The 17245-nt window shown below is 39.4% G+C and overlaps 2 protein-coding genes across 3 annotated transcripts in view; both read left to right on the top strand.

The window, feature by feature from the left end:
* Nucleotides 1-1954, top strand: part of SOGA3 (SOGA family member 3) — a 37701-nt gene extending 35747 nt beyond the window's left edge. The window contains exon 7 of the mRNA XM_056488799.1: nt 1870-1954. The gene's annotated coding sequence lies outside the window, so the exon portion shown is untranslated. The remainder of the gene's footprint in view (nt 1-1869) is intronic.
* KIAA0408 (KIAA0408 ortholog) lies at nt 1615-16700 on the top strand. Of its 2 annotated transcripts, XR_008840244.1 has the most exons (7): nt 1615-1977; nt 5836-6029; nt 8750-9091; nt 9437-9516; nt 10724-12098; nt 13828-14057; nt 15089-16700. XR_008840244.1 is itself a non-coding variant. In XM_056488800.1 (6 exons), exons 1-6 carry the CDS (start codon nt 1971-1973, stop codon nt 13996-13998), a joined length of 2169 nt encoding a protein of 722 aa, XP_056344775.1. In that variant the 5' UTR covers nt 1616-1970; the 3' UTR covers nt 13999-16700. The 2 variants fall into 2 exon arrangements, 1 of the variants encoding a protein (XP_056344775.1); XM_056488800.1 differs by having other exon boundaries at nt 1616-1977; nt 13828-16700.
* Nucleotides 16701-17245: the final 545 nt, after the last annotated feature.

The following is a 17245-nucleotide window of genomic DNA, read 5'->3' as shown; positions in this document are numbered from 1 at the left end:
ACACAAGAATAATAGCATATGTTGATGGATAAGAGTAAAAAAATATGTCTGAAGAGTCTGCCTTCATGTGCAGTAGTGCAGCTGTGCTGGCTTCAGGGAGGAGGCAGTGCTCTGATGCCTGGCCTCCAGCTGTGAGCTCAGTTCTGCTCCCAAGCACTCCAGCTTCACTCCCAGCCATGTCAGCTGGCACTGGAGACCTAACCTCACAAAAGAGAGTCATACTGTTTCTTTAAATTTAAATCCTCAGAGTTTAGAGTCTGGGGATTTTCTTCAGAAACATTCAGTTGTGTACTTGGGGAATATTTGTTTAATTTTTTATATAATCTTTACAATTTTCACAAATAGCCCAAGTACCATTATTTAAGTTACATGGGAACAGAATAAGCACTTAATTATTGTATTCGCTGAGACTTACAGCTAGACCATATAAGGAGAAAAAATGTATTTTCCCTGAAACCTGGTTTGGTATTTACTATAAAATGCAACCAGAGTTAAAATCCTTACACTGGATTTTATAATGGATTTTATCAGATAAAAACTTACTGTTCTAATGAGGAGAGTGCTGACTAAGCAAAGGATGTGTGAGTCCTCACATTGATCCCTTTTTTTCACTGATCCTCTTGTTATCAGCTGCACTGCCCACAAAAATATGTTCCTGCTTAGGACATTCCAAGACATGTCTGAGAGCAGGATTTGTCCAGTTTTATGCTGCCTGAATCAAGTGTTTTGTGGCCCTTTTCCAGGCACACATGGGGCTCACTGAAAGCCCCCAGCAGGGCGGTGTGTGCGAATCTTCCCCCCGGGGGTCTCTCCAAAAAACGAGAGCAGTTTAAACCAGGGTGCAGCAGGAAAGTTACCATGGTGGTCAGAGACCTGAGGAGTGAGCTGGGCTCCTCCTGCCTGCCACTCAGCAGGGGGAGCAGCTGAATTTTGCTGCTCTGCCTTCAGGGTCTCCTGTGGACTTTTGCTTGCTGGATTGCTTTTGTCACACTCCCTTCCTGCATCCCATGCCAGCACTTGCTATGGACACTCCTAGGGATTTATATCCAGCCCAAGGTGTTTTTGGACCTTCTTTACCAGCCTTGTGCCAGAGATGAGTTTCCCTGTTCAAGGGAGATTTTTCATCCAATTTCAAGTGCTAAGATACAAAGTGAATTAACAGACTGTAGAATCTGATCCAGAAACATTGTAAAGTATCAGGAATATTTGAGTATATCCCAAAGAAACCCTTACTGCCATTCTCAGAATGCAAGACAGTAGGATTACACAGTGCCCGTTAATTTTGCATATCATAAGTGAGAGCATATTTAGAATACAGAAAAAGATTTTAGGGAGGAGTGGTTTGCTTTTAGCTCTTTAGGATAGCTGTTAACCAACAAAACCACTGCTTTAAACAAAACTCCTTTTACCAAGCATTTAAGGAGCATCAAGTTGCAAAGCTCAAAATGATCATACTAAAAAATATAACCCTGAAAGCTGGGTCTGGAAGACCGCAAAAAATCTTCCTTTACAGCGTGGACAACAACAAAAGGAACCGAAAATTGCCTGTTGTCATAGCTTTGATATTAACACTAGCTGCTTTGGCAGGCTTTAAAGACTGGACTGCACTATAAAACCTAAAAATGTCCTGGACTTGGAGTTGTTTACACAAAATATGAGGAGATATAAAGTTACAAAGCTGGGGGTTGGAAGAGATGGCTTTAAAGCCATCCTCCGTGCACTGACGTCACGTGGAAGCCAGCTGCGGGGATGATGCTGAGCGGAACTGTTCTCCCGTTTGCAGAAGTGGAGGATTTATTCAAAGAGAGTTGCAAATGCTGCCCCACTTGAAAGGTTGTGTCTTGCTTAGCTTTCTTACTTCTTTTAAAGATCAAGATTCACAGAACAGGAACCCTGCTAGCTGTGCCTTTCATTGCTTTCTCTGCTGCCTGGAAATGGGACTGAAATACTCCTGAAGGATTTCTTATTCTATGAAAGGTATGGATGCAGTTTATTTTAAATCAGTGTTTTTGAACACTTAAGATTAAAAAAGAAGGCAAATTTCTGATGTGGCAGACAATTATTTAAATATCCCTCTTAATGTTATTTATATGTAATATGAAGTTCATATATGTTATATATGGTCTTTATTCTTAAAGTTCAGTTAGTGTTTTCAGTGCAGGCAGAGATATATTAACATAACAGGGATGACAGTATTGTGTATGCTTAAATTCTTTCTTTCTTTCTTTCTTTCTTTCTTTCTTTCTTTCTTTCTTTCTTTCTTTCTCTCTCTCTTTCTCTCTTTCTCTTTTTTTCTCTATTTTTCCCTTCTTTCTTTTTTCTTTCTCTTTCACTCTCTCATTTCTCCCTCTTTCCCTTCTCTCACTCAGCTGTACTTTCTTTTCATGCATAAAGTGAATGTTATCACGACACATGGCACACATTTATAATTGAACAAATACAGATGTCTACAATTTTCTTAGTCATCCAAAATACAGCACTTATTTGGAAATAAAATTTGATTGCATTTTTTTTTCTGTAAAGACAAGGGAAGATATGTATATCTGAATGATTATGCCCATCTAATCTGATAAAACTCTGTTGAAAAATAAAATCTCAGCTGATGTCAAGCAGATTATTTTCATAAGTTGCTAGAGGTTGTTTGCAAACTATGTTGTATTTTTAATATCTGGTTAAAAAGGGTAAGATATGGGGGGAATAATGACTAACATCAAATAGTTGCTTAAAACAGTTTTTTGCTTGAGAGGAAGAAGGGCTAAAGGAAAAGTTAAGGGAAAATGCAGCTGATGCAGACAAAATTGATTATTTGCTTAATTTGATTGCTGTAATGAGCTCCTGACCTTGTCTAGGACATGCAGAAATTGCCAATACTGCAAGAGCACAGATATTGTTCTGATCCACAGAGCAAATGATAATGTGACATTTTACATGCCTTGGGTTGCTTTAGCCATGTGAAATACCCATGGGGAAATCTCAGTGCACACAGAGGTTGTATTACCAGGATTGCACATTGCACTCCACCAAAATAACCCCAAACAAACCCAAAGGAAACACCAGGGAAAAAAGAAAGTGGGGGCAAAGAGAAGTAGAAATGAAAGTCAAAGTCTCTGAGCAACTGATCCACTGTACAATAGCTGCAAAGCTGTATAGTCATCCAGCTGCTAACATCAATAAACAGGAGTTTTCTTCTTCAAATTTATGTCAAGAGGAAATCAGAGAAGCCTAAGAAACAATACAAGCCTTTTGTGGATCTTGGAGCTACAAGTGACCATCTGTGACTTCTGTAAATATCCTCTTTCAAGACTTGATTTCCTTCTGACTGTCTTCAGTCTTTTTTTATAATCACAGTTCCATATGAGACAATTTGAAAATTGTTAAGATGAATGCCAACATGGCAATAGTAGTTTCCAGCACTAAGGAAACACCAGAGGCCTTTTCAATGCTACATTCATGCTTGAAAGGAGTACATATTAAATCTGTTCTGATGTGTGTAAAAACAAATATACTATACAGTATTGACCTTTCTAGTAGTATGTGGCTGACTAAAGCAAGGTCATTATTACTAGTAGTGCACTAGCAAAATCACCATTTGTGCAAGTTGTTGACAGATAATGTCTGCCTGTCTTGTTCATGACCTGTACGGCATTTACACATGGGGAGTTTTTATTTTCTTTTCTGATGTGTATTTGTATAAGAATTATAGTGGAGCAGAGATTTGACTTTTGTTTATTTCTCAGAAGTATCCTGAAAGGTTATAAAGACAAAAATGCAGCAAAAAAGAAAACCAAATTGCAACCTTTGAATTAGCAAAGTGAGAAAGTACTGCAATATTCTTAAAGTTCGTTAGCAATAGATGTTTAGATTGCAATCGATCTTAAGTCTAATAGAATTTTTTTGCAAGTTGTAAAAGGTCAGTGCTTACTGGAGTCTGGCACAAAGCTGGAACATTGGCCTGGAGAGGTGCAGTCTCTGTAGCCTGGCTGCCTTCCCTAAGAGGCCATGAGCAAACAGTACTTGGCTTCTTTTTTGATGAGAATTCTGTGCTGTCTTTCAGCAGCTCCTAGTTTCAAGGAGTTTTATGGTTTTATGAAGTTGCTCTGTATGTTTTTAGGCAGGGGAAAGAAGAAGGGTTTGAAATCTGTAGATAGTTGAGGGACAGACTGTCGTTTCAGAGCTCGAAGGCAGGTGCTTGGGGTAAGCTGTTCCACAAGTCCTGAGTTAGGGCTGGGAGATCCTGTGGGAGGACTTCCTATGACCCAAAGACCAGTGTAACCTGTTGGGTTTCATCTGAGCTCTTCTGCTTACTTGTACATGAAAGGAGCTGACTCCAAGTTTGGCATTGTCTTCCCAGTCAGCTGAAACAAAGCAGACACTGGCAAATGGTGATTGCATGGTAGCCACAGCTAAATCAACAAGACTTGCCAGTAACATACAGGCTGGGGAAGAACTTTGCTCAGGAATGAATGATACATATCATAGAAAATGTGGGCAGTAAAATCAGCAGTTTCTGAGAGTTGACAATCACTGATCATCAGTCAGAGAAATGAACAAATTGCAGAAAGGTAAACTGGGCTTACTCCTAGTTAACACTCTGATAATTCAATTGCCTACATACTTGATTTCTGGCAGGAGAAGGAAGCAATGCAGAGGCATTTTATTACTAGAACTAGATTCCATGACTACCTGGGTAATACAACTGGCTTTGAGAGATGAGGTTAACAAACTTAAGTATCAATGCCTGTGTGCCATGTATTATATCACAGGAGCCATCATAACTTAATGAATGAGTGTTATTTTAGCCTTGCTGGCATAGTAAATGTGCTGATGGAAATGGGGTTCCTAGTGTAAAGCCTAAGAAGGCTAGAGGAACACCAGGCCCATAAGATTTGTAACTGCTTTGCTCCAAAGTCAAATAAGCAGATCTAAAATATTTCCCTTAAAACTTGCCTATTTAGTGGTTCAATTATTATTTTTTTTCATTTACAAACCCTAAGAGGCTAAAGTTTTCTGAAGGGGAAGAAGAAACTGAAGCACTAAATAGTCAAATATTCTGAGAAAGCTTTTGAACTAGATTGGAGTTACTGCTATTGGAGAATTTGCCCTATGCTGGTCCTGAAACTAACATTTATAGATTTAGATTTGTAAATCCAAAATTCTTGAACCCTCTTCAGTGACCTTCTGTCCCTCTATATAAATGATTTCTACTGTATATGTGTTTGTACCTGTTATTGGCTTTCCTGTCCTGTCTTCCTTCATGAATTCCAAAGCATTCATGTAGCCATGAGAATTCCCTGCATATATCAAGTTTGCAGTCTTCAATTGCCAAAAGAATGTAACTGTTGTGCTCCTTGCATGTATGTGCAAGGAGTGTGTGAGCAAACATGATACTTTTACATTGGCAGTTGTCTTTTGAACAAATATAAAAATAACTTTCACTCTCAAGGGCAGATATTGCAGGATCCCAAGGTCATGAAGTGCCATTCAATATTACATGGACTCAAATTTACTGAAAACACATTTATAGTGAAGAGTAATGGCAAAGATGCAAAGTGATCATGGTACAGAGCCTGCTGTGGCAGATGTTACTGAAATCTGTGATGCTGAATGTGTTCCACCTCCCCTTTCCAGAATGGGCATCTCTGCCTTTGGGTTTATATCCTATAATGCTTAGTTCATCCATATTTGAGTTACTCTCCAGACAAATTTCAAGCAATTGTATAATACTGTCTCCTGCAAACTCATTTCAGTTATTAAGTTTGGGAATTTTCTTGGTTGTCTTTTTTCCCTGAAAGCTAGAATAAAACATTAATAAGACTTATTCTCATAAACTTCCAGGAAACATCCAGGGAAGAGAGAAAAAAAGCAGAGCTGTCTTTGTTGTTGCACAGACTTTAGCCATGGACCTGCATGAACTGGAGAATACTGAGAGGAACTGGAACAAAGAAAAAATGGAATTGCTGGAGAGATTTGACAATGAAAGGAAAGAATGGGAATGTCAATGGAAGGTCATGCAGAAGAAAATAGAAGAGGTACTTTTAAACAAAAATCTGAGCACTACCATTTTCACTTGGGGTGAAGTGACATGGAGTCACTTAATTTTTTTTTTCTGTATTTTATCCTATTTCTTATGTGTCACTGGAAGTTTCTAACAGCTGATGGTAGGATGAAAATCCTGGGATTAAGCAGTATTTGCAATTGCTCATTTAATAGTCATGAATACAAGGTAGGAGGTGAAATGTGGCTTTGTGAGCTGTGAGATTATTGGCTGTAAATACTGCTGACAATTCAACTGGGCATGAGCCATGTTGGCTATATTACACATGCTTTTTTCAAGTAAATACTGAACAATATGGGGCTTAGAAAAAAGCATATTTAGTAACAGAAAATTTAGGTATCATAATTATCTAGCAAAAAGGCTTTAGATGGCACTGGCCTGCTGGGGTAAATGGTAATATTAAATATAATATGTATATTAAATACTGCATGATGCAGAATTATTCTGGCTAGAACCTGTTCCTTTTATGGATGACTCTTGAGAGAGAAAACAGGTACATTAAATAGCATGAAAGTTCTGAAACCACTCGTGTTTACACATACTAGCAAACAGTCCCTGCTATTTGCAATGCATCTCCTTCCAGAAATAGTGACAGCAATTATTTATTATTCTTTTATCCCCAAATTGTCCCTGCAGCCAAACCCTCTGACACTCTCTAATGCATTAACTGAGTCTGCTTGGCAGCCTATAGAGGCAAATTTTTTCATTAGTGAGCTTTCCACATTTTTCATCTAATATACACATGGAGTAGTTTCACTTGCTCTCTGCCAGCACTGTCCTGTGGCTGAGCAACACAGGAATGTACGGCAGAGATTGCTCACATGAAGCTGAGAAGGAAAATGGTCAGAGCCAAAGGAATTGCAGCCATACCCTGCCCATTAAACCAACTTGCAGCAGAACTCTATAATGTCAGCTCTTATATTTTGTGCACAATTCTTGCAGACTTTGGTATGATGGTCTTTGCTGCATTTTGTCTTTTGTGTTAGGTCTTTTCTGTGCAGTCTTCCCTAATTTCACTGCCAAGTTGAGAATGCTTCAAAAGTTAGTAATCTGTGATCTGTATAGGTAATTGAATTTCATTTTCTTAGCTGTAAGAGCTGGTTTGGAATGACAGTAATGAAAAGGTATTCTGGCTATTAGTAGACCTGAAAATGTCAGCAAGGACTATTTTCATCATATTCTTTATTGTCAGGCAGATTAGGAAAGCATGAGAGAGATAGAAAAAGAGATAAAGAAATTAATGGAGCTGAGGGGAAGAGAATGAAGCAATTTGCTGGCTACTGCAGGGCCAAACAAAACTACAGATTATACCCCAAGGTTATTCAAATCCTAAAGTCCCCTCTTAAGCTCTGACTTTAGCTGCTGCTGGTTTCAGATGCCTGACATTTCTTCTCCACAAGCCACATGGCTGGAGAAAAGAAGAGATAGATACCTTTCAAATGCCATTAGAAGGATTTCCTCAATAAAACTTGTGCTCACTTATCAGCTTGTATTTTAATTTGGCAGTTTTCTCTAGCCCACCAAACCTAACTAAATTCCTCCAGGAAGACTTGTGGTGTTTAGGAGATGATATTATGGAGTGGTATCCTTCCTTCTTACTGCTATGCTGAATCCATATGAGGCTCTTATTTCTTGGAAATGGCAGAGTTCAGCCCTCAGTTTCCATGAGCAGCTGGGCTTTGGGAGTGAAATCTGAAAACCCAGGATGAGGTCAAGTGTTAAGTCTCTGAACGTGAGAACACTTCTAATCCACAGCACTACCCGTGAAGTGGCCACATGTTCTGCATGTTGTTATTCTCTTCCACTGTCCTTTCAAAAGCTGCTGTGATGGCCTCGTGCACTGTGAGAGGGCAGGCAGATGGTGTTCAGAGCTGTCTCTGTGCTTTCTTCATGAGAGCAGGTTAAGAATGAATGTTTATAAAGAGCTGTGGGATTCTTGGCACTGGAAATTATACTGTAAGCAGAAGAGATTTTTATGATGTTGCCATTTTTTCTAATTTATAATTTACCATAGTTCCTAGTTTGAATGTGCTGATGACCAGAATTAACACCTTGTCATTTAGTAATGAAGCCACTGGATCTCAGCAGATAGCATGAAAGAAGAGGGTGACAGCATGTTGCCAAATAATACCATTCTGCAGTACTGATTTATCACTCCAGTCATAGGGAAGAATTCCACTTGTCTGAGAACTGAGTCTGCTCTTGTGCAGATGGCACTGTATTTGATGAGAATTCGCTTCCTCTCCTTCAAGTAATATGCTTTAATAGACTGTAACATAGCCAGGACAATGTCACATTCCCCCACAATCCCTATCCATCAGATCACAGTTGTGTCCACCACATAGTGTGCTGATTTTACTTGGAAAACAAGTACTTGGCTTTTGGCTCAAGGCAGGGCCTTGAGTTATCCCTCAGTCATCTCATGAGATCTACTCCAGTCCCAGCCATGGTGGGAGCCATACATTAAAATTATGGCAGAGAGTTTGTGAATGGTAACAGCCTTAATCCTGTGGCAATCATGGTGTTTGAATTATCACACTAGGTCACTCAGCACTTTCCTACTAACTTATGTAGAATTTTTCTAATCAGTGCTACTGAATGAAGCATAATTCAAAATAGAAAATAAATATGGGGGCTTTGCCATAAAGTTCATTACAATACCATGATTTAATGAAGGTTCTATTGTCTTTTCAGCTTTACCAGGAGGTAAAACTTAGAAGGGAGAGCAATATGACTGTCCATGATAGCAAGGCCATTCAGAGCAAGGTGCTGCAGCTGTCCATGCATTCCCCCACTTCTCAAGAGAGTGACACAGTGGAGCTGAACCATCAACACAGTGTGGCAAACAACAGAATGGAGAAAGGGAGTCTGCTGGGTATGACAGGACACAAATGGGAGGAGCCCAGAGACGAGAGCAGAAACAATATCCTGTTAATGGACAATCTGGCCTTTGAGAACCACGAGGAGCCTGAAGACAGCCTCACCATTAAAACTTCAGAGCAAAATACCAAGAATTATATTAGTGATCTCAATCTAGTAAGTAAAGCATGAGCATGTTTCAGTGACAAGGCAGAGGAAAACACTGAGGACCTTGGCCTGCCAGGTTAAGCTCAAGAACTGACCTCCCTGATTTTAGCTTTCCATAAGTCACTGTCTCTGCTTGCTCCTAGGTTTGCTATCAATGACAACCTTCTCACTGTTTAAATGTGCTAACAGCATGCTCTTTATCTCTGTTCATTAGGTGGGGCTTTTTAGTATCTTTTCTCATACTACTTCCCTCTCCTTTGAATCTTAAATGCAAATGACCGCAAGTTTCAAATTAATTCTGGAGATGTGATTTTAAATGTATGTATTAAAAGACTGTTTTTTATATTTATAAAGGCTCTTAGAGAACTTGCCAGAGTCAGTGAAGAATTATGCAGCTATCAAGAGGAAATTCGAAAGAAGTCCAATCACAGAAGGTAAAAACATCTTAGGACTTCTATTAGAGGAAGGAAATTAATAATGCTCCTTATGCTTTTCTCTTTGAAGGCAGGTTTGCTGTTGGATTTATTGGTAGGTGGGCAGTTCCTACCCTTCTAATGTTTCAGTGCTCAGCAAAAAACATTCAAATGAATTATGCTGAAATATGATACAAAGGCACGTTTTACTAGCAAAATGGATTTTATATACAGAACCTACAAATTCAGATTAGTATTTAGATGAGATGAAATTGTATTTGTTTCTAATGGCCGTATAGAGGATTGGGAAAGTGGACAGGTATTTCTGTCTCCTCTGGCCTCATTTCCATGTAGTTTTATACAAAACTGTATGGGTTTGTCAGGCTGGGAATTTCTTACTGAAAGCCCAAATCTAGCCTTAAGCATGGGGGATGTGTCAGGAACTGATGATCCAAGAGTAGGAAGAAAGAAAGCAATAGAGAGAGGAACAACCATACATTTGTACTCTAATGGAAAGATGGCAAGTCAGACCCTGAAAAGTATGGCAAGTGAACATTCTGTCATCTGGTAAAAATTCAGTGTTCATTGTCTTCTCTAGCAAGCTAAACACCACACTGCCTCTTGAGCTGAGCAGAAATTCTCAGGTAAAACAGAACCTTCTCAGATGCTCCCAAATATCAGAGGGATTTCTCACACTCCACCGTGTGATCTGTTAAAAGTCTGTCACTAATTCATTATTTTAGCTGGGCTACTGTTTGTATCTTTAGAATAAATGGATTCATAGCTGATGCATAACTTCTAAAGGTGCTTTTTTATCAGATATCAAAAGACAGATCTCATGTGTAAGGTTATGAAACCTAAACAAGGGATACACTGTGTTCTACAGCTTTCTTCATTCAGTTCATAGTCTGGTAGATTCCTATGACTCATTAGAACAGGATCCTACTGTACTTACTGTAGCATAGATAAGAAAACAATCATCTAAAAAACTCAGAAGAAGAATTTTAGTGGCAAAGGAAAGGAATGCAATCCTTTTCTTGACCTTTCCTCAAATTTTATGTGTGTGTTTCAATTATGCTGGGTATATCAGCTGCAGCAAAACTGCTCCCAGACCTTTTTAAGTAGCCAGTGTTAAAACACCTGCTCCTGGGGAGAATTAATCCATGCTGAGGTCCTCTGGAATGTTCCTTATTGCTCATCTGTAAAACACCTCTTCTGTTATTTCCAGAATGAAGTCACTTCCTTTCCTGAGGGAATTTGAGGAAACCCAAAACACAGTTATTCTGCCTGAGATGAACCACGTGTCCAGCAATGAATCACAGACTTCAGTTGCTTTTAAAACAGAGGAACACAATAATAGGAAGAATCTGATGAGCTCCACCAGGGCTTTGAAGGACATTTCTTATGGTAGTCTTACTGGTGACATAGGAACAGATCTCAGACCTTGGCAAAAGAAAGAAGCTCCACCGGTTCCTCCACGGAGCACCTCTCGGCACCTAACAAACTCTCTTTCTGCGATTGTACAGCTTTCAGAGGCACCCATAAGAGATCCAGGCATCAAAAGTAATTGCAAGGCTCAGGATTGTTGGAATGGGGGCAGCCTGAGGAATCCTTCACCTGTAAACAAAAATAAATCAGCAGTAGCCTGTGCAAATGAAGGGCAGGCTGTGAAAGTCCCTGTGATGGTAACTGCTTCAATACCTGTGACCAAAAATGAGTGCAATGTTCCAACAAGTTTCTGCCACAACACGTGGGCATATGATATGGGCAAGCTTGGAAAAGACAATAACAATGATCCTTCCCCACTGTCAAGCCAAAAGAGTTGTTCAGATGGAAATATGGCCCAAAGCAACAAGATGCATCAGAAACACAACACCAAGTCTCACAGCAGCCCTTTTTATAGTAATGACTTTTATGCCCCTGCTACCTTGCACAATGATCTTTTGGAAGACACCAGGTATATTTTGGGAAAGACCCAAAGAAATGAAACACTAGCAGCAAAGATTGATGAGTTTAATCGGGCTGTGTTTCACACAGACAAAGGTAACAATGCTGTGCAGGAAAATCAGGTGCCTCAAACAGCATCAGAAGATCACAAACCCTGTGCTCCACTGTGTGACTCTGCTACTAGCAGGGCAGAAACTGTAAATACGCCTTGTGTTTCCAATCCCAAGCTCTCTGCAGCAAAGGAGCAAGAAACTAACAACCCCAGCAAAGCTGTCAGGACAGCAGGGCAACAAAAACACACGAATGGACTTCCAAATACTAGTGGGTATAGGCACATGCTCCACGAGCATGACTGGAGACCAAGTAACTTATCTGGGCGCCCGCGTTCAGCTGACTCAAGGTCAAACTATGGTGTTGTTGAAAAGCTTTTGAAAACCTATGAAAAATCAACAGCAACTTCTCCCTGTAATGCAAAATGCTGCAAAGATAAGTGGACACAGGCAAATTCTGAATTCACCAATGAGGGTTGCGAGACACTGAGTCAGTATTTAGAAAGGATCCAGATTGAGCAAGGAAAGCAAGACTTTCCAAGGAATTCAACCAGGCATATTGGGCAGCAACTCAAGCAAGGAAAAGAGAGACAGAAGTTACCAGAGGTAAGGTTCATAAGAATGACAAAACCAAAGCAATTCCATTTCTTAACAAGCCCCAGATTCTAAAATGGGGCAGACTAACATTTCGTAAAGAATTATGTAAAAATAGATACTTTAGGCTAGGATCTGGATGAATCAGGAGCATTTCCTCTGCAAACTATAGAGTTGTGGGAGGGCAGGAGCATGCAGGAATAAGCAGTGAAGACACGTGCCAGATTCTTATCCCTGCTGGTGTTCTGTAAAGCTAGATTTTACTGCAGTGCAGTTATGCTAAGATTGAACTACTGAGAACTTCAGCCAGGTTTTAACACCCTCTCTCCTTCCTTTAGCTGATGTGTTACAAGATTTCCCATAGGTCTAAAGCAGACTTGGCCATGCCCCAAACCCTAGAGGTCTCTGATAACACTCTTCAGTACCAAGGGTGCTCCTTGGTTCAGGATTTCCTTGGAACAGCCTATGACAAGGGGTATTGTGACTCCGTAATTTTTTCAGTAATAAAGTAACCTTCTCTTCCTCATGTCTCAGTTCCAGCTTCTCCTATGTATTCAAGCATAGGCTCACAGAAACAGGAGAGCATGGCATGGCTAATGAATTTATATTTGGCTGAAGTTTATTTTCAGAAGTTAGAAATACTGCCTTTGCCAACATTCTTTCTTAATGAAAAGACAAACAGATGGTTTGGAAAACACGCTGTAAGTTGCAGGTTCTGTAAGAGTCCACAAAGAACACAAAAATATGCCTCTTGGAATCTCAAAAAAGATAAGGCAGGTGTGTTTTGAGCTGGGAAACTTAAATGGGTTCAGGTTGTCAACTGGTATGCCTTAAACTGTCACAAATTCACAGACTTTAGTGGAGTTATATGGATTTAAGCAGCTGAGAATCTGACCATGCAATGTCTTGCTTAACAGGCACATCTTTGCTTCAGCACAGAAAAAAAAACAAATCATGAAACTTCAGATTTCTTTTGCATCCAATAAATTTTTGACAGCAAACAAATTTTCATCAATTAATATAGATGAAAAGAGTAATGACTTTTCTACAGGCTCACATTTTAGATTGTCATTTCTATCTGTAGAAACTAAGTGTGGAATACTGCCTGACCAGGAGTTACCATTTTAGGTCCAGCAGAATTAATGTCACAGAGATGTAAAGAACTACATGTGGCATGAGGCACTGGGTTTATTTTCATTATTTACAATTTACATCAATGTAGCTATGATCAAAATCTATTGAGTTTCCTCTGCATCTATGGCTCTGCTGGTAGACTGTATTAACATATAACCATTCTGAATTAGTTGCTAAGTTAAACAGCTTCACACTGAACTAATGGAAACAGAGGTTCCTGAATTAGGATCTGTCAAAAATACCTGAGAAGTATGTAGATCCTATTCCAGTAATATCAGATGGTATTGAGTTCTACACTTTATTTTACAGCATTCATTGACAAAAAACTTCCAGAAACTAAAAGATAAGAGGAAATGTCAAATCTTGCACTATCATTTCATATGTTTCCTTGTGCCTGACACTTGTCTTCATATATTTTAAACCACAACTGATGTGAGAATCCCTGTCCATAGAAATAGCTGTTCTTTTGCATTCTGTGCATGGCTGCACTCCTTTTAATAGCTTCCAACCACCTGTTCTGAGGTCACTGCAAATGTCTCCCTGCATTCCCGCTGCATTCCACAAAAGCTGTGACTTGTTAAAGCAAGGACTTGCCTTTGTGTTCTAGATGTGTGTGCCAGCTAAATGTCCAAGTGAGAAGGGCTTCTCCCGTCCCGCTCGGCCGGCAAATCGACGCCTTCCTTCCAGATGGGCTCCCAGGTCCCCGTCAGCACCGCCCGCTGGGAGAAGAGCAGTGCACAGCTCCGTCTCCTTTCGGTCAGAGACCTCAGTGGTCTGAGCCCACAGCTGGGTTGGATGGTAGTGTGAAAGCTCTATGCCTCACTCTAACTGTATTTGGTATGTGTCATAGCAACCAGTTCCACACTGTTGTGTTTTGTCCAAGAGTGACCCCCACCACATGCTGGACAAAGCGTTCTGAATCTTAGGTCATCATCACCATGGTCTTCAGTGTTTTTATTGAGATGAAATAGCGATATCCCTGGTTTTCTCTGGGTCTTTTTTTTCTTTTTTTTTTAATATTTCACAAAGAATTTCTTTTGAACAGCATCCTTCTTAATTTGCCAAACAATTTTGAGTTGAAAAAATGTATAGTGCTGTATATTCTGACTCTTCTGCAAGCAGCAGAACGTAAAGCTGTATGCATGATCATGTGTTTGTAGGTGCATGTGTTGGACTAGGAAGTATACAGGCCTGTATTTAGAAGAGACAAACTGTGCTAGTGTTGACATTGAAATTACAACCTATATGCCTACATATATATATATTTCGTGTTTATTTTAAGAAGTTTGAAATATACAGTCCTGATGACATTTATATTTTGTATATCTTTTACATAGGTGCACAGGTGTAGTATTTAATGTAAAAAAACTAAATATGCATTTTTTGTGACTGATCGCAGTGATAATGCCTTGCACAATATGTATCTGAAGCAGACTAGCTTGACTGATTTGTCAGTCATGCTTTATGGCATCCTTGTTCAGTTTCCTAACCCTAATGCTAGGTCAAAATTCCAAAACATATTTTTTCTGAATTAAAATATTATATGATTTGTAATACATTAGCCTTTTTCAGCACCGGAGACATTTCTGAAATGTTCCAAATCCTTTACAAAGCTTAAATGTGCCATTATATAAATAGCATACTGTAATCACTTTGGTAGATTCAGCTACTGTAACATACAATTTATGAAGGGAAGAAAAGAGTTGTATATGCTCAATTCTGTAAAACTTATTTTTCCTTCTAGCATTATACTTTGAGGTTTGACAGAGTCAGATAACAATGGACTTGTTTACTTTCACTCAAGGCAGGAGAACAAGCACTGCTGTTCCCAGTGCTGCAGTCACACTCCTTTTTTACTCTTCTCCTAGACTAGAGTGCCTGAGCCACTTGCTAATTCCCTGCTCCTGGACTGACTCATGGCAGTCAGTCATGATGTTTACTTGCACTCTGGCAACAAGCTGCATCCAGCAGGGAGATATTGCATCGAGGGATGCTCACAATGGTGCCCGAAATCCTGACACATGGCATTGCAGCTCTGGCGTTGCCATCACTTGACTGGGTGTTACTTGCCATCTGAATGACATGCACGGAGCCTGGCTTGTTCCTTCTCACAGCGGGAAAGAAGTATGGATTGCTGTACAGGCTCTGAACTTTCAGAAAGGCACTGTCCTTCATCCTGGAGTTTTTGCACCTTTTGTTTGGCTGGTGCTGGATACACAGTGCAGGAATGATGATAAATGTTACCTTTAAACAGTATGTCTAGGTCAAAAGGAGTAAAGAGGCACTACTTCAACATCAGCCTGATCTTGTCTGGCAACTTTTCTTCTTCTTCTGGAGAAACACAGTGTGTTCAAAGAAACTTCAAAAATCATCCCGGGATCCATTAATGTGTACATCTTATGTGAATGTAAAAAGGATTTCAGAGAGAGTATAGGCTTTTGTCCTAGTGAATTTGTATATGTGGCATTATAGGGAAAATTTAATGTGCTTAATTTGGTAGTGATCTGTTGTTCTACTCCAGTCATGTTGAGAATTCACACCTTTTTCCTTCCTTTAAGGACCTTATTCTTCTTTCCTCTGCACAACTTTGATTTTGAAGAGAGAAAAAACAGGAGGCCATGTGTTCTGAGAAATAGCCTGTATGGTAGTATTGGAACAGTTCAGGCTTGCCAGTATTGGAGTGACCAGGCATTAGAGCCATAAATCCTAATTTGTCATGCCATTGTGGCTGTCTGCCTGGCAAATAATGCACTTAGAATAATTTGGTCTATCTAGACTTCTGGTCCTTTCTGGGTCTTCTATCCCACAATACATGAAGACCTCAAGCAAACCAACAGTTCATCAAAATTTACTCAGACATTATTGCTGGAAAAGATACAAGGACAGAAAATCTTGAAGAAATATCTTACAGTTTGGATAGAGACAAAAATCTGTGTGCTCGAGTTTTATAAATTTGACTGTTTGCCTTAATTTAGAGATTGCACTCCATTAGCTTCCCCAGAACTAAAAAAATTAGACATGATTCATGGTAAATTTGGAACATGGCTTAATGTTCTCTCTAACTATGGAAATTAGCAAACCAAAATACCTTGCAAATTGACCTTTTAAATGCCTAAGTAGCTGACCAGCTTTGAATGCCTAATGCTGAGGAAAGGGTAACATGAGAGAATTGTAAAAAAATGTGGTTCTTAACTTCAGTCACTCTTGACTGCAAAAACACTTCTTTAAATTACCTTTATGGTGAAGTTTTGTTCTGAAAAATTGTGATGCACTTTTGTTTGAAGTATGTAACTGCAAAAGCATTTCCCTTGATTAGTCAGTGTAGGTGTTTCTTTAATTCCCTTCAGTTTCTTTGGTTGCCTTTAACATAGACCACATTGTTGAATCACAGAGAAAGGATCAAATGCCAACAACATTCCCTGATGTATGTAAGTTAAATGAACAGAAAGTTTTTGAAATAAACTAACAGGTCAAGGATGAGTCCATTTTGTCAAGGTTTTCTGTGTCCGTCTAATTTTAGACATTGGTTCTGATTGTCTAAAAGTATCAAAACTGGTGATTTTGGTCTGCAGACAGCTAGTTAGAAAGCCTTACTTTAGAAAATTGCCACTGTCACTGTTTAAATATTCTCTTCAACTGCACTTGTAACCGGGCCAGTGGACTGTGGTGATTTTTCTAGTTCCTATAACTGAGGTTATTGAACCATAGTAAAGGCTTTATTCACTTATTTGCTGCAGGGGCAAAAGCTCCATTGGGCTTTCAGGTTCCCCTGTGTTGATTCTGACAAGGAAATTACATATATACACACACACTTGTGCAAGAAACACAAATGATTTAAGCATAAATTGACCTTCCTATTAATCTTAGTGTCACCTATGGAAGCAGTGAGTCTTGCAAGCCTCTTTCTAAAATAGGTTTTAATAATTTTACTCCTCCATGCTTTGTCTGAAGTCTTAATGCAAATATATGTTTGTCTTGCACTCTGAATTAGTTTCTTTATTGCATGGGGTTAGGGGTCTTAGTAA

Source organism: Oenanthe melanoleuca, chromosome 3 (genome assembly GCF_029582105.1).
Source record: "Oenanthe melanoleuca isolate GR-GAL-2019-014 chromosome 3, OMel1.0, whole genome shotgun sequence".
Taxonomy (NCBI): Eukaryota; Metazoa; Chordata; class Aves; order Passeriformes; family Muscicapidae; genus Oenanthe; species Oenanthe melanoleuca.
The sequence above is the reverse complement of the archived record's forward strand: the minus strand, read 5'-3'. Positions and strand labels throughout refer to the sequence as shown.

Excerpts from the sequence above, each read along its gene's own strand:
- KIAA0408 (XM_056488800.1), top strand. Across the intron at positions 9,092-9,436 it reads ATATTAGTGATCTCAATCTA|GCTCTTAGAGAACTTGCCAG; the intron begins GTAAGTAAAGCA and ends ATATTTATAAAG. Across the intron at positions 12,099-13,827 it reads AGAGACAGAAGTTACCAGAG|ATGTGTGTGCCAGCTAAATG; the intron begins GTAAGGTTCATA and ends TTTGTGTTCTAG.